At 39.0% G+C, this 18336-nt stretch overlaps 1 protein-coding gene across 1 annotated transcript in view; it reads left to right on the plus strand.

Annotated features, from left to right (window-relative positions):
- mast2 (microtubule associated serine/threonine kinase 2) overlaps positions 1 to 18336 on the plus strand; it is a 148682-nt gene that overhangs the window by 18851 nt on the left and 111495 nt on the right. The window contains 2 exon segments of the mRNA XM_067512236.1: positions 12120 to 12270; positions 12778 to 12968. Coding sequence (XP_067368337.1) covers positions 12120 to 12270; positions 12778 to 12968 — 342 coding nt within the window.

The following is an 18336-nucleotide window of genomic DNA, read 5'->3' on the forward strand; positions in this document are numbered from 1 at the left end:
ACACACACACACAGCTAAGAGCTGTCAATGTAATGCATTGATGTGTGATGTGTTTTATGCTCGCTAATGTTGGCTCTGCTATGGCCCATTTAGTGATGTCCCACTGCCAATAGCAATATTGAGTGTGGGGTCTGATACTGCCTTTGTGTCAAATAAAAAAAAAATTTTTAGGTACTACACCTGAACAGAGTTGACTTCTGCAGATGGGAGTTGGAAAAACTGTGTTTAAAATAAATTACATTGACAAAAGTAAAGCCGACTGTAAGCTCTGCTTTGCTAAAGTCTTAAGATCCAGTTACTAACAGTCGTACTCGAGATTATCTCTTATCATGTTTACTATTTGCAACTTTGGTGAGAACCAAGGGAGATGTAGTGTAGCTACAGGTTACCTGAAGTTTGCATTGTTTTACAAAGTTATTTTACCTCCATGTTCCTCTGTGGACCGTTGTTGGTACCTCTCCATCCCAGATCCCACCTCAAATCTGTGCTTTGTTCATCCTTTTTCATTTCGTTTTGTTCTTTTCAGCAAAAGTTGCTTATAGTTTTTTCTTTTTTTTTTTTTGGTCCTTTCGGGTTATCCTGTGATTTTAGGGTCACAGCGGATCATTGTCCGCATGTTGATTTTGGCTGAGTTTTTTTTTTTTTTTACGCCGGATGCCCTTCCTGACACAACATAGCTAAACATCACTAAAAATCAATAAAGCTGAATTGTCTTTGTGATGTATTTAAATTGAAATATTGTTTTCAATTTAGCGTGTAAAGTGTACTGTTTATACTGCTTTTAGTTTAGCATTTTACCTATGGGAATATCAAACTCAAGTTTAACAAAACAACATTTTAAAGTACAAAATAGGCATTTTTAATAATTAATCACAAATTCAGTGAAAACAACAACAAAAAAAACAATTAGAAATCTACTTCATTTAATGAATATCAAGCAGACGGCTGATGTTTGGATGTGTTATGCACTTACTGTCACCTGAAGGCAAACCTGCATAGCTGTGATATGGGATATGATGGGTCACAGAATACTGTAACACAGGTAGTAATGTGAGGAAATGCAAGCATTGTTAAATCATTATTAACTTACCATGTTGGACTGAAAATGAAAATAGAAATGATTTGTTTGTGATGTTATCACCCAGCAAATATTGCATTTGGCAATAGTTTAGTTTACTTTAAAACAGTTGAGTCTTTCTGTTTTTTGCAGATACCCAGAAAAAAGTAAACAAAACATAATTAGTTTGTCTGTAAGATTTAATAAACCCAGTTGGTTTCACGATCCTGGAACTGCATCCAATGTGTGTTTTGTTTGAGGAAAGAAGAGGACAAATCCAGCCTGTGTGAAGCTGAAACAATATGCTGAGTACAGACAGACGGAGTAGGATGAGGAGGAAGGTGTGACATTTTATGAATGTGCCCCACTGATGACCTCCCTCTTGTAACAGCTTTTACTCCTCATTCTGTCTCTTCTTACTGTAGTCACCTCTGTTTGCTTCCAGACTTTGTCCTTTTTAATGAAGAGCTCCTTAGCAACCATGTTGTCCTTTGCACTGTGGTTTATTTATCTCAAGTTCCCCAGTGGGACGGAACTGGGCTGTGAAGGTCATTTCACACTGAGAGAGGGGGCGTTTAAGGAGACAGACCGAAGCTGACCCGCTGAGTCTGACCTCATATTAACGCATACCTCATCTATCATTCCTCGATTTCTTTTTTGTTTTTCTCGTTTTTAAATCTTTGGTTCAGGCTTTTTTGTCTTTCTGTATTTTCTCTTCATTTATCACATAGAAAACTGATAGTAGTCCCACAGCCAACTGTGATTCCATGACAACATCATATTACACCCTAAGTAATACGGACACTTTTAGAAAACCAAAAAGATATTAAAGAAATAAATAAGTAGACGTACCGTAGTACTACTTACCTTCAGCACTGCTATCTCTTTCAGGCCCTCTGTAACCCCAGGTTCTCTCTGTTTGCACAGTTAAACCAGCTCCTGGAAGCCTGCTGGTGGGCTGAGCACAGCCATGAACAGTAGATGTACTATGATAGTGGATGGGCACAACTGTTTAAGTTGTAGGTCCAAAATTGAGGTCTGTTTATAGACTGTCAACATTTGTGTGTAGGACTTTTAGGAAAGGTATTTTTATTTATTATTTATTTTTCTTTGCTTTCTTAATTCCACACAAACCGTAACTAACAGTACTAAGCCCCTATCAACAGCAACCCTGACACTGACCAACATAAACATATTCTCTCTGTGTTGAAAAGCTGTGGACATCCAAGCAAGACAGAAGACAAGAAGACATATATTAGTCAAAGGTGTTTCGAAGTGGTGTTTTTAACTTGGACTTAAATGTGAGCTTAATAATTCTTGTCTTTCATGCAATTATTTATGTACTTGTAGCCTTACACAGAAGCAAAACTAAGCAAGTAAATCTTAAGGGTGACACAATTCATTTTTAATGTGTTTTCATTTCCTACTCAAGAAAAATTATGCAACAGAATGGACTACTGTTGGTCTTTAACCATAAATAGCCATTAGCTATTGTGTAAAATGTGAAAAGAATAATGTTTGTCTCAGAAGCCTTCTTTAGCCAAGAGGTCCCTTAAAAGACAGTCGTCACAAGATTCTGTTGTTCTTATGGCAGGAGACATGAATAAACTACAGCTGATGACATTTTTTACAAAGGTAAAATCAAAGGCTGCTGGCTAAAAAAAAAAGGCATACAAAAATATTAAAAGCCATAAAACCTGCAGTGGCACCAGCAGAAAGTGGACAATGTTGTTCGGTGTTGACCTTTGCAGTACTACTTTGTCTTTTCTCTCTTTTTAAGCACAGCCTTGTAGGAACAAGCTGTGGAAAACAGAGATGCTGTATGTGAGTTGTGTGAGAAACACGCCAGCCCAGTTTTCACTGTTGATCAGGCAGTTGTCCACGGACCACAGGATCAGTGGCTGAGAAGTGGTAGACATTAGCTCATTCTGACACAGTGGTGCAGTCTCTTCCGAAGGTCTCTTATCTCCCTCAGCCTCGCCTTGGTGTGGGCTGATTATGGGCGTATGTTTTTTGGAGGGTATATTACAGCAGCTGGTGTACTCAAATGTTACTGTAGCTCATAGAGTGTGTTTGCCGTTTTACAGGAAGGCTAGAGAGCATTTTTTAGTACCTGAACAGGTCTTTGAAGCTGGTTGATTAGTCCTCAGCAGGGTGCGTGGCTGCTGACACAGTGCCTTTAAGCTCGGACAGTTTAAAGATGACCTTTCTACCACAATTGATGCGATCTGTGCTCCAAAAGCTTCAGCACACAGATAAAGTCTGACTGTAATCTGAAGTAAACCTACTAAGAAAGCAAATACACGGAAAGGTTCTGCTGTGGTCATTGTGTCATGCATGGCTCACTGGACATTTGTTATTTAGTTACAGATTTTTTTTGAAGAGATTTGCCGTTATTTCATTGTTGGGGTTCACTAATTGGATTGTTTTCAAACCTAAATCCTCTGGCAAAATTTAAACCTGACTAAGGTCAGAGCTTTCTATGGCTCGGAATTTAGTATTTATGCAAAAAAAAAATAAAAAATCTTAGCTTAAATAAATTCTCTGAAGATTTTAAAGCTTTTTTCTGTCCCCAAAGCATCAACACTAGTCCTGATGAGTTCCAATGTTTTTATGATGTTATAAATTGCAAGCTCTTGTAGAATTCACTGGGGATTGATGAAATGAATTGTTGGAATTGCAGCATACTGATGTGTTTAAAGCTACAGTTTGGGTGTTTTTTCTACAAAACAACCTTTTTACATTATTTAAATTAGCCACTGCAAAACTCCAACCTTGATTTTAATTAGGCCCAGAGCTGTTTACTAAACTTAAACTTTCTTCTCTCCCCTCCACCTCATTGCATGCTCAGTCAACTAAAACAAGTAAAGGGCTAATTTTGTCAGCTGGGTGCCATTAAACTGTCACAGACGTAGTGAGTGCAACAAGATGGAGTAATGACAAAAAGCATCAATCCAAATTCAAATTGTACTCTGAATTATAATTTGCTGACCTAACTTAAAAAAGCTTACAAACCAATTGTACCAAACAAAATAAGGAGACGGGTACTGTGACACCGGTTAACTCACCATGAAAGTACTGTTGACAAAGTAACTTTGTCATCCGATCTGTTGCTGAAGTAATTACATATAGCGTTAACTGACATTTGACTGTTTTGAGTTGGTTTCCTTCAAAAACAAGAAGTAAATTGGTTTCTTCAGTCACTAGTTGCAGTTACATATTGTTGTTAGGTGTCACTCTGACTTTCCTTTATTAAAATATTTCTCTGCCTCTAGCTAAAGACCCCTTAAGATGACATCATTTTGGATGGATTTTTTTATCATTAAGAGTTCAGATGATGTCATCTGGGGAAGCTTGACCATGATTTAAAAACTCCATAGTTAAGAGCGACAGGATGACATAATCTACACTAAAGGTTCCTCCAAGTGATGTCATCTGAAGGCATTTTTCAGCTAGAGAGATAATTTGATTAAGGGAAGTCAATGAGAAATATAATGGCATTTATGCACATGTGCTACCCAAACTAGAACCAAAAGAGGAAGGTTGAGAATCAGTGAAGGTGTCCTTTAAGTAAGATTCACATTCACTATTTTTTCAGTGTCTGACCTGTGAAGTTCACAGTCAGCTGATATACTGTTCGACTGGACTATACTGAATGAATGGTTGCACTGTTTTTCCGGCTCTTTCTGTATGCCAGAGTATTTCTGCAAAGAACGGTGCAAGACTAAACTTATGCTCTCTGAGGTTTGGGTGTTGACTGTGGTGTGAAGGGTCTGTGTGGTGAAGCCGTTTTCTTTTCTTCAGCCTTTATGCACAAAACTATAAAGCAACCTGCAGTCGGTTCATCGTAAGCTCTTACTGTGTTGGTATGGTTGCCATTAACAACAGTGGCAGTTGAGATGCTGTGCTGTTACAAATTAACCATTTAATTCTGATCCTAATGCACAGTTTCCCTGGGAACAACACAAACTCAGAAGTCATAATCATAATGTTTCAGATTCAAGTGGCTTATAGAAAACGAGGAATCATAGAATTCTAGAAAATGATTACCCTAACAAAGATAAAAATAAAGACTTCAGGCTGGGTGCATTATGTCTCACCAGCTCCCTCATTTATGTGCTCTGTAGGAGTTTGAAGAAACATCAAGTGTTTCTTTGGTTTTTGGTCCATCTTAACTGTCCTATACGGAAAACTGGGAGCTTATATTGGACCAAACATGTTTTAAGTTAAAGCCAGGAACCAATGTGTATTTCTGAGCTCTGCATTCTTTAAATGGACTTGAATTTGTGGTTGTTTTATTGAAACCCAAAAATTACAATAATGGTTTCTTTCATGTCAGAATTTGAATGAGATTTTTACCACATTTAGCATTTTTGTCTTCAAGCTCAGTCGTTCCCCATGGTGTAAACATGTTGGGGATTCCTAAAAATATGCTGTTACAGTTTACTTTCATAGTAACATCATTTTTGTCTCTCAGTGTTACAGGTTAACAGGTTAACAGCCTGCCTTAAGTTTCTGAGCACACTGAGGAAGTTCAGATTTACATCAGGCGATTTATTACATGTGTGTGAGGTGGATCAATTTACATACCTGCTTCCTGTCCATCAGTGTGGGCACAGGCCACAGTGCTGCATCAGGACTCAGTGTGATACAATATGTGGGCGTTATTGGGAGGTAATACACTGTATGTGCTGATATGTTGCAGCTGTGTTCAAGCTGTAACAAGGTAATCAATGGGAAAACTCAAAATGAAACAAAGAACTCTGACAAATTGATGCAAATGATGGAAGGAGATGCAGGGATTGCAGAGAGGAGTTGTGATGTGATCCAGTACACATGCTCCCTATTCTCAGCCGTGGTTTGTGGAATTGTTTGTCCACATGAAAACCTAGAACTGCATCAAACTGCAAAAAAAAACCCTAATTACAGGCCCTCACTTAACAGTCATAGTGACATTTGAAACAGTTTTTGTTGGTCTGTTGTTTATTTCAAATGGAATTTCTTGTCTCGGACCTCACTGTTAATCCCTCCAGGATTTTGCAAAATTTGTTGTTTAATTTGTTGTATTCATGCTGCATTGTTTTTAGGAGTTTTTGCAATGACATTGTTGCAATACCTGAAAATTGCAAAAAATAGACTTATTTAAAAAAATCATTTATTAAGATGAAAGCCACCTTGTTCCAGTGTGAATAAATCTCACTGCTCGAGTGTTGTTAGTAACACACACACTATGTGTCATGAAATGTTATTTATGTTACGCTAACGTTACCAATGAGCATGATTATTTAATCTAACTCACCTTGATTCTTTTAGCCCTGGCAATTATGGGCGGGATCACATTAACAAATGACTTGTTCACGCTGGCCATATCATAAGCCCTCAGGCAACAACTCAGCTCATTTATAGGAAGCATATCATTTTTCTCCTTTTATATTCAGAAATGTGCAATGTACACATTCTAAACATGGGCATATTTCAAATGTTAACCACAAATGACTCGGTGGTTGTTTTTGCCAGGTCAGACCTAAGGTTGGCCGATACATTACACTATTGCACAAATGACATCAAATCTTCAGTTTTTTAACTATGATTACAAATTTGAGATAAAAACTTCCTCTGCTGTCCCTCAAATGGCGGCACCAGAATAGCAGGTGTAAGTAACAAAATAAAACAAAATAATCGGAGTTATTGTGCAGTTGTTTTCCATTTGTGAGGGTGGGGCTTTAAAACAGCTACAGGGCTGTTACAGGATGGTGCCTCCCTGTCATGGGGGACAGCAGATTTATGCTGGCGTTTAGGGCTGGGTGATATTAAAAGGTTTTACTTTTACTCACCAAGTTGTGCGTGTCGGGGAAAAACAGGGAGACGTCACTACAAAATAGTCAGATAGGATAATGCCCAAGAGCAAAGTATAGACTGTAAACAATCCATCGTCTTATTCAAATAATCTAAATGTAATTTTGAGATGTTAGTAATCCCTCATTGCCAAGGGAATCACTGTGGACACCGAACTCTGATATAGATGCCTGGTTCATAATTTTACTTTTCAGCCCATTTTTGTCTGTAAATTTTTTATTTTTTATTTTTTTTCCCCATACAAAAATTAGACCTATTTTATAATGAACTGATTTTAACAACAAATCCATAATCCATAACTAGGGCAACTTTTACAGCTGCTATAACTTCGAACTTTGGTATTTGCAGATTCAAAAAATACACCGATTTTTATGAATTGTTTACAATAGATTTGTGGCATTTCTGTCACATTTCCTGTCTCCCCACATGAATTTGTTGTCATCTGGCAACAAGGAAAATCTAGGGATGCAGAAAAAAAACTGCTGAATGTTGAAATCTTCCTTCCAATGTGGTTTAAGTCAAAGCTGAGGCAACACTCATGGACTTCAGTGGTTGTCCTGCATGTCCACACAGAAAGTTTGTGAAAACCAACCTGACATGTGGCTGTTTCTTCTCTGATCCAGCTGACACAAAGCTGTTTAATCTTTTCTTCTACATGGTTCACTTTGCTTGTAATGCGCTGTTACCCATCTCCATGAGTTGTGGTCTTGCATCTGCTGGTTTGAAATTCACTTGTGAGCCAACTAGGAGATTTTTCAGCACTTCTTCATCCATCAGCTCTTTGAATCAACAGCCAGCACGACCTGGAGCTTTGAAGAGAGGGGTTTTTAAATTACATTTTGGATCAACAGATCAACTTTGGTGCCAGAAAACCTATACACAAGATGAACAATTTGTTATTTATTTTTTTGCTGTTTGTGTTAGAGCTAAAGTGAACTTAAAGGTGGAAGAGTGTTTTGCTGTGGAGCAGATCTGTCAGTACAGTTAATGGCTGAATTCACTATATTTGACCTCCATGATGCAACACTCCATCACTGATGAGATTGGTGTCCATTCAATGCATTATCCGTCTCTTTAGTTGTTGTTACTTTGAGAAATGGCCCCAGCTGGATGCTTTGTTTTAGCTCTGCACGGTGACAGATGTGATAGATTGTAGACGTGTGAGTTAAATTAAAATGTGTAGTTGCTCTCTATGGGAGGTAACAAAAGATAAATGTTGGCCCAAATGGGAAGCAGCAGAGACATCCAGGGCAGGAGGATAAGAGAAGCCAGAGTAGAAGAAAGGAGAAGAAGGATATGAAAACATGGTTTTACTTCCTTATCTGTGTGAGAAAAGAGCACATATGCAAGGTCTGTCTATTAATCATTTGTTTTGGCAGTTTTTTAGTTTACTGATGGTTCCTTGTTTTTCTTATTAAGTTTCACAAATGCCTTTGTGAAATCTGATGTAGCCTGATCTATTTTGAATCAAAGGGATGTCAGAACACAAACTACATTGCTATTCTGCTCTGCTGAGTTGTTTCTTGAGTCCACATCTGAGACACAATAAACCTTTGTTCGCTTAAATTTCTGCAGCGTTTTGTTTTTTAAATGTTGAACCCTAGTGTTTAGGACCATACTCAATGCTCTACAATTTTGGCTGTGAAAATGTAACATAATATTAATACCTGAGTGAGGCAGATTAAAATGTAATCAGTTCTTTTTGTTTGAATGATCTGATTATACAGCACAGCAGTCAATAATTGTTTTCTCTATTTCATATAGCATAATTTATCCATGTCTGCAAAGGCTTTTAAAATGTGCTTCAGCAGTGCAGCAACATTACCTGGCTATTAAACACTACTTTACTTTGATACTTTGAATTATTATATTGAAGTATAAATGAGTGATGAATTAAAATTGTGTTGTTATATGTTGTTATATTATGTTATATTATTGTACATTAATTGAAAAGTAAAAAAGAGCTTAATGGGAAAATATTTGCTAGATTAATCTGAAAAATTATTGATCGATTAATCGATAGGTGCAGCCCGTAGTTGAAAGTGTTAAGTCTCTTACCTGCATGTGAGATATTAGTTGGGTGTGTTTATGTGTCTGTCATACACTATAGGGGCAATGATATCACCAGTAGCTGTCTGTGCGAGCAGGGTTATGAGACTGCAGTCTGTCTTTAAAACCATTTTGTAATGTTTCTTTTTATGTGAGCCTGTGGGAGCCATTAAAAACTTGCCAAACTTTCCAACCCACCCTCAACTTAAATTTTTACTGTAACACATAAATTCAACCATTTGAGTCGACTGCCTGGATAATATTTTGTAACTGCAACAAGCCCATCGGGTCAACCGCTGGAGCTTAACATGAGCAGATACAGTGCACAGTTTTTCACCTTTTGCTTGGTTAAGGAGAGGATTCATAGGTCATTTTCTAGTGTAACTAGTAAGTAGTACACAAAGCTTTGTGATATGACCATTTGTTTTGTTTGATGAAAACAAAAACGTCTGTTTTAAAGGCGTTCGGCTCGTACTCAGTAGAGAAGCCAGGGGTGGGGGATTTCACTGAGGGCTGTGTAACCCATCAAAGTATAAAACTATACCTACTTCAAAAAGTATATTTACTGCCCAGTGATGGGTAAAACCATAATTTTTCAAATAGTCAGTGGTGACCTAAAGGTTAAGGAAGCCAGCTTGTAACAGGAAGTTTGCAGATACTGTATGTCCTAAATGCTGTATACCCAACGGACAGAATTGAAACTGTCTGGGACCAGGACCTTAATCCCAGCAGCTCCACGTGTGTGTGTGTGTGTGTGTGTGTGTGTGTGTGTGTGTGTGTGTGTGTGTGTGTGTGTAACTGTGAATGTGATCAGGGTGTTCCTGCAAAAGAGTCCTGTCATCCGATCCCTGCAAACAGTAACAATTTAGTGGACTTTGCGGTGTAGACTTTGATGGTCACAGTGTCAAAGAGGCACATTTGTTTGCTTTTTACTTTTCTGGTATAGAGACAAGTGTAGATAATCTAGTTCAATAATGACTGAACACGCACACCCCAGAAATCTTCTTATCCGCCTTTGTAGACCTAAAGAAAAAAATGTTTGCAAATGAAAATTTGTTCTGAGAGTGAAGGGTTTGAGATGTATTGGCGGAGTGCGTTTAATTCTCAGTGTCAGCCTTATAGAGTTGTGTTTAAAGCTGACTGTGTCTGCACTGACAGCTGTGATACATCGTAGCCAAGTACAAACACGCGGACAATGGCCCATGTTATTAAATTTCATTTTCAGTGTGTATGAGAACTTCAGAGCAACAAATTACATGTAGACACGCTCACATTAATTGCGTCTGCCACCTGCTGGAGCTCCGGTAACAGTAAATTCAAATGTATGTGACGTGCTGCAGGACACAGCGCTTCTTACTGTGAGCTGTCTTTCCCGGTAAGATATACAGACTGGTTGAAGCACATTAAACGTAATGATACATGACAAGCAGTCATATGTTGGACGCCTAGAATATGCCTCCTCTGCTCTGGTCACATGTTTATGTGGAAATGAGGTGTCCGCACTGAATACTGGCCTGAAGTCTGACACGGTCTTCAGACTTGCTGCTCACATAATGCACATATCCATGAGTTAAATGTTAATGTGGGTTCTGTTGGGGCTCATTTACTTCGACCTGGGTAAATGGATACAGGTTGTACATGATTACATTTTCTTTGTGTGTGTGTGTGTGTGTGTGTGTGTGTGTAGGCATGTTTATAGGTGTTTATCAATGTGTTTTAGTAAATGTGAAGGGAGTGAATGGTTGTAGTTTTACTGGCAGGGGTGTAACGGAAGCTTTCACTAAAGCGGTTTCATACGTACAACCCACAGGGCCATGAGTGTCTGTCCAGATGTTTCTGGAAAAGTCTTGTTAAGAGCTGGTCCGTTGGCAGTTCAGAGGAGAAATGAGTCCAGGCAAGCCTTGTTTCCATGGCAATGGTGTTTTCAAAATCGCTTGAACCAGAACCTCACGTGCAGAGTTTATGCATGGTCTGTGTGCCTGTGTGTGTGCAATATATTTCCTATGGAATTTCCTCTGAACTCATTACTTATGTTCGGTGACAGAGTTTTTAGAAATGTCACATGGAGGTGATGGAATCACCTTGCTGAGTACTGCTTCTGTTGTTTCCAGCGAAACCAGTTGTGTGTGAGTACATTTTTTTTTTTTTTTTTGTTTAGTTTAAGAGCTTGTGTGTGTTTCTTTGAGAGAGGGAGAGGACTGAGTGTGTGTGTGTGTGTGTGTCATGCATGTGTGCTGCAGCCTTGAGAGAAGATGTGCTATCAGCAAGTGGTTAGTGTAGTGTTTTATAACTTTGTTTTGGCTCTTAGCCCACTTTCACAGGGACCCTATGCAGTGTGACTGCAGTTCCTGAGATTTTTCAGTCTTACTTAAATGCTGTTATACTACATACACTTCTATACTTTATACAGTATTGGCATGTTGTCTGTGTCTGTATCACAGAGTTTGACTTAAGTGTGCAGTATACTTGCATTAGGTGAAAATGTAATGATTTCTTTCATTATTTATATTAAATATACTAATGATTATTTCTCCTATTGTTTTATCTTTTGGCCTTTAAAAATGTAAAAAAACAAAACAAAAAAACAACCACTTGTAACAAAAGCCAAATACCCTGTTACCCCGATACTCACTTTTCATAAAAATAAAGTGAAGCGGCAAATCGTCAGGTTATCATTGCTTTAGGACAGATTATATGATTGGAAATAAAAGGCTGTATTGTTTTACCTACCATCTTTCCCACTGTAACAATGCTGCTTATACGGAGGACGTGCCTGAAAAATACCATACATACCAAACACTAGAGAGTTTCCACATAAACACTGTTTGCAGTCACAGATTTCCAGTGTTTGACAGTCTGGATGCAGCGTTTTAAAATGTCGACCAGAAACATTTACTGTGTCAACAGTACTTTGATGGTGAGTTAACATATGTATTAAACTGCTTTATTTCTCACCACAATCAATTCAGTCACAGTGTTGTGCAAGCACAGATGCAGCTGCATCTCTAAGTCTTGTACCATTTTTCTGATCCTTATCAATTCATTTTAACACCCCTGGTGTTAGGACAGAGTAGTAAAATATACATGTGAAAAGAAACGTATCTAAACCAAGTCTGATAAATTTCTCCTTCTTTTCTCTCTGTCCTATTCTCTCCAGAAGGAGTTTGCAGCCCCCCCTCCTCTCCTCTTCAGGAAGCTGAGCAACCCTGACCTTTCCCCTGCAGCATCCACAGCAACCAAATCCAAACTTCACCGACAGCTCAGCCAAGATGAGAGCCGTGCCCGACGCAGCAGCGTGGCCATGACTGGTAACACAGATACTTTATACCCACGTACTTGTCAGTACATCCACAGTTGTGTCGTGTTAAGCTCCATTTACACAGAGCGGGTGTTACCTGAGGTCATCGTGTGATTTGTAATGACTACAAAGATCATCCATGTTGTTAATCCTGCTCCAATCTGACTCATCCATAATCTGTAAAGTGAAATTCCACCAGAGATTAACTGCCATATATCACCAAGCAGGTCATGTGATCATATTAATCCAGAGCGAAATGGCAGCTGAAATGTGTTGTGGGTTTTAATGAGGACATGTTTGTTCTTTGTGTTTCTTTTCTTTTTGGCTTAGGAATATGACATAGGACTCCTGTAATGTGTGTATTATCCAGTTGCAGAGCCATTATGTGGATATGATTCATTAAACTAAAGACCAATGCTGATCCTACTGTAAACAGTACAGAGAACAGCTGAAAAACTAAAACAGATTTATTGGGTGTGAGGTGAGTCTCTCTATTTTCTCCTTCCTCTCTGCACAGGTAAGCAGCTGCTGCCTCTGTCCAGCAGTTTGCACGCTGGGGTGAGTCAGCTGGCCTGGCAGGGGCCCTCTGGAGGATTTGGAGGTCCAGGGGCCATTGGGGGAGCATCTGCAGTAGGTGGAGAGGTGAACAACCTGGTCCGCATGAGGAGCCAAGCCCTTGGACAGTCTGCTCCATCACTCACTGGACTGGTCAGTTCACAAATCCAACAAAGACACACAAGATGGTCCTAAAACGCCATTTATACGATTAACTTGAAAATTTACTTTTTATAGGCTATGTGGCATCCAAGGCCACACCCCAAAGACATTTTCCATAAATATATCAATGAAATGAGTTGATTATATTGTAGTGTTTAAATTATTATTTGTTTCACTAAGTAAGTACATCAGCTGTACAATCAACTGAGCAAATTGTAATACATTGTAGATGTGTGGAAAAGACATCTGGTATCTTCTATCTGATTTAATAATAGGCAGTTTTAAATTATTCTTTTAAAGCAGATAGTGTGCTACTCACAGCGAGTCAGTCTAGTGCCATCTGGACCATGTGTCTTGGACTACCTGCTCAGGGCAGGAAGGCAGGCTGAGGATGACTCAGGCTTTCATAGCTGCCTGCGCACACACACACACACACACACACACACACACACACACACACACACACACACACACACACACACACACACAGAGGCACACACACAGGCACACACACACACAGAGGCACACACACAGGCACACGCACACAACCGCAGTTGCACTCAACATCAGAAGAAACACTTTTTTTAACTTGCTGCTGAGAAGGAAATGGACTAGAAATGACTGAGTGTGTGTGTGTGTGTGTGTGTGTGTGTGTGTGTGTGTGTGTGTGTGTGGGGGTCGTGATGCAGCAGAGTGCAGTGCTGACCCCATGTGACTGTTAGTCTAAATAAATTCTGCTGCAGTGTGAGGGCAGGTAACTGTATGTGTTTGCATGTGTGCTGCTCCACTGTGACCCCTGCTGGTTCTAGAGAGGATTTACACAGAAAATCTACTCCAACCTTTCAATTTTCCGTTACTCAACATGATTATTTTTTTATTAACATGAATATTTGGAGGTTAGGGATTCTTTAATTTTTCTTTCTCTAAAACGGTTCTTGCAGACTACATTCAAGCTGTTTTTGTATCTGGGCTTTACTGCTTCATGACTCCAACTTTTACCGTCATTTAATGTGTTATAAAATAATGTCAGTCTTTGAGGTCTTCAGATTTTTGCCCAACATCCGGGCCTCAAATTTTATATAGCTGAGTTTGTTCTTTAAATGGCATAAATGAATAATCCAGTTTTAATGCTCTGTCCACGTTTCCTCTAATAATTCTGAATTTGCATCGTCCAAACAGGGATGGAAATCATTTTAATGTCAAGTAGAAATAAGGTAAAGACTATCAGTTTGCTTTTGCTCATTCTACTCACCAAAATTTATACACATACATACATATTTATTAGATCACAGGGAGGCTGAGTAAATTATGGATTGTCTTTTGAGTTAATGACTGAAAATAATAATATATATGTTATACCTATACAATATGTCCTGACTTTGCTTTTAACCAGCAAATAAAGTGTGTAAGAACCTAATAAAATGATCTTAGTAAAGAGAAAATAAACCCCTATGAAATAGAGCAGATTAAACCAAATTAGAGTCTAGGGTACTGATTTGGGGCCTGGTTGGGTCCAGAATTAGAATTAGAAGTAATTTGCAAAGGTTAAATGCAAACTGTAGATGGAAGCGACCAGCAGATGGCAGCAGTGTTTAATGTGAAGAGCCATAGTGCTTTTGACTCACATTTGCTCTGGTTTGTATACAGTGTCTATAGTGTCCACAGCCTGTGACTTTGACACTGTAATGTGTTGTGTACGTCACAGTTCACTCTCATACAATCACATGTTGAACTTTGCTGTTACTGTAGGTGTATTTATGACTTTTCCCATCCTTTAGAGATCCTAAGCTCTATACAACATTACAATAAGAGTTACGTGTTTGGAGGGTCTTTGCCCTTCGACTCTGTCAGGGGTACAAATACATTCCTCTGTGTGTCTCTGTTCAGGTTTGTTAAATACCACCATGTGTTGGTGTTGGTGTTGGTTGGACAAAAATCCATTAAGATAAAATAAATTGTGTTTCTAGTGGATTTTGGCTGGTTTGAATGACTTCAGAATTAGAGTTTTCTTCTCTGTTCCTGTGACCTTTGGTTGATGCAGCCAGCAGGAAATTGTATCCTGAATTTAAAGCGGAAAATATGATCTGAGTTATTCTAGTTGAACAAATAATCACAGGTTATTATATTTCTCAAGGGTACGCTTATTAATGTTTTCCTTTTTCTTGGCAGACCTGCACACGGTTACTCTCTGTCTGCCTGACCCCGTTTTACTCAATTTGTTTCTTAGCAAACAGCATTTCTTGTATGATGCATCAGTCCTGTGTTGTTGCTCGGGGTCACGGATGCCAGAGTTTTTATATCACAAGGCCTGAACCATCGCCATGGTTTGAATTGACTTACATTACAGATTTAGGAAGAACACCTGAGCCCCTGTGGCATATTTGTCATGTTTCCACCAGTCCCCTGAACTTTGTCTTACCTTTTTGTGTTAGATTTTATGAAATACAGGATACAATTTGGAAGAGGGAGAATTATAAAAGGGTTCTAAATGTATTTTAATAATATAAATGTAATTATACTGTGCATGAGCACATTTCAAATTAACATAAAAAAATTCCCACACAGTGTCTCACTCTGATGGAGTTTTTCATGTTTTATTCAACACATAATCTAGGACAATCTGACCTAGCTGTCGCTTCTGTTGTAGGTTAACAATTATTAGGTGCAGTTATTCAGATTTATTCTACAAGCAACATGTTTGGGAAAACCAGCTTTAAATAAAGGTGTAATGGCACATAAAGGAATGAAAACTCACTCCAAGTAGCAGTAATGACACGACATCACTTATAAAATGCCTTTAATGCTACTGTAGAAAGTGGATTAGTGTTTACTTTAAGAGTTTATTTCTCCCCTTGGTGACCACCTCCCCCACCCCAGGTCTGTCTATATGCGTTGAAACAGGTGTTTACAAGTGTTGTGTTATTCAATGAAGTATATGTGTGCGGGGGGAACATTTGTGGACGCCCAGATGGTGTTTACCTCTTGACTAATGGACGAGGGTCGGCTCACTCTTGCTTTTCCTCTGTCTGACACACTTGAGTTTAAGTGCATGTGTCCATTTTCCCAGGGTAACAGTCACGTATTGCTTGGTAACCACCGTTAGAGCCTGCTTTTGTGTGTGTGTGTGTTTTTCCAATAACACATCCAAGTGCTCAGTGCCTTTACAATATATGGACACACACTATTTGAAAAACAAAGAATATGATCCTTTTTTTTAATCCAATCTGTCTGCGAGGAAAGGTCCTTTACTGAGATGTCACATTCAGAGAAGAGGTTGAACTTTGCAATAAAACACCATCGGATTAGCATATTATTAGCATTTGTTTTAGAGGGAAACCTAAATGAAAGACTCAGCTCAAAGGGAAATACAGGGCTCAACATGAAAGTCTAGTGCTGCTGTTTCAGCTCATGCTCAGGTTCTTTGTGTTGGCACGCTGTCATTAAACATAGTCCAACTCTGCAGGGAGGGAGGACTTTCCTCCACATGTCCTCTTCTTAGACAAGAGTGTTTTTATTGTATTTATGTAATTGTTTATTATATGGATTTGGAAGAAATCCCATTTTGTCACAGTTGGTTAATGAGAACAGTGATCTGGGGTAGTTTGGGGTAGAATAGAACAGTGTATGGGAAGCAGAGACCCAGTCCTTAACACACTGCATCTGTTCTAACCTGAACCTGTTGCCTGTCCACACAGTCTGCATCAATGCAAACTAAGAGATAAAAAAAAAAATCCTGGACTAAACAGAGCAGTGTGTAGGCAGTTGTTTGTGAAGTAAACCTTCTGTCTGTAGACATCAGGCCTTAGCCTCAGTGACCTCATCCTTTGTGCTGGTGTGTTGGAGCTGCTGGAAAAACAGGCTGATGCAGCTTCCATTTAAATATACATGAGAGCATGATGAATAATTACTGCTATTCTTACCTTTTCTCCCTGACTGTGCCTGACAGACTGCTGCTTTAATGGCTCGTCATTCTCACCATTGTTCCACACCATAACTTGAGAAGCAGCACCAACTACACCTGTAACTGAGCAGACAATTTTTCAGTTCTTGTCCAAGTCTGTTTGCCGTTTACCGCTGGTGTGTGGATTGATAGCTCATCTTCCATTAAGGTGATTTTCAGTTTGATACTATGAATGATGAGGATTATAACTCAGATCCCATATTTATAAATCCACACTTTATATACCTCCATCCAAAATGTGACAGTTTTGATACTGATTCCATAGTTTCTTTGCTCAACTAGATATGTTGCTTTTTTGGTTTGTTGTGACAACGTTTGAGGTTTGTGTGGCACTAGCACTGATGCCTCCTTGCGGTTTCTGATGCACACATTAACATTAACCATTTTTAGAATTGTCATGCAAATAATTTAAAGATACCGTTATCTCTCTGGCACTAGCCTCAAGTGTTGTTCCTTCTGGAGCAGATGGCCTTTCTTTCTGGTTGCAGGGTCACTGAAAGAATGTTACTCACGACACCAATAAAGTGCTTTGAGAGCAGATATTGTAGTGATGACTCATGTTCAAGGCTGGACTCCGTTAGAGGAGGTGAACAAGAGCATGAAGTGTGTGTTTGTGTGTTATACAGATTTTATCTCCTCCCTGCATATCTAAATAATGTCTGTTCTGCTTAATTTATCTCTCTCACACGCTCACACACAGGTCTTCATCTTGCTGCAGGCTGTCAGTTGGCCTTGTCATCAGCATGATTCATTGAGAAGTGTTCTTGTTATGTTCTGACCCCACGTGCTGAGAAACACCAGGACATACATGCATCTTCCCTTTTTATATATACTCACACACTTTAACCAATAATTAAGACTTAAAATTACCAGATAAGGACGTGCTGTAGAAAAACTTCCCTTTTCTTGTTTACTTTTAAAGTCGACGTCGACACTTTTTACGTCAACTAATTTTAATCTCTGCATTGATGCTGCTATTTTATTTATTCTCAGTCTGGCTCTGTCATCATCTGTCTGTCTTTGCTTCCTTCTTTCTCCCACCTTTCTCTTTGCTTTCATCTCTTGATCCTCTTTAAGCTGAGAAGGAAAGGCTTAAGCTTAAGAGAGGAGTGAGTCACTGTGTTGGTGGAAAAAAAGGTGCAGTGTGGAGTTGAGCTGGCAGGCAAACTGTAACTGAGGTCCAGTAGAGGGACGAGTCCGCTTGGCCCATCTGCAGTGTCCTGGTTTAAACTTACTTCACAGTAGAAAAGGAAAGAGATGTGGCAAAAAGTGCTTTTAGTAAATACCTCAGACTGTCCCTGTCCCAAAGTTCCCAAAGTGGTTGTGAAATCTCTGGGACATTTTGACTTTTTTGAAGGAGGGTGTATTGACAGGGAAACTCACATTACAGTATTAAAA

Source organism: Channa argus, chromosome 8, assembly GCF_033026475.1.
Source record: "Channa argus isolate prfri chromosome 8, Channa argus male v1.0, whole genome shotgun sequence".
Classification (NCBI taxonomy): domain Eukaryota; kingdom Metazoa; phylum Chordata; class Actinopteri; order Anabantiformes; family Channidae; genus Channa; species Channa argus.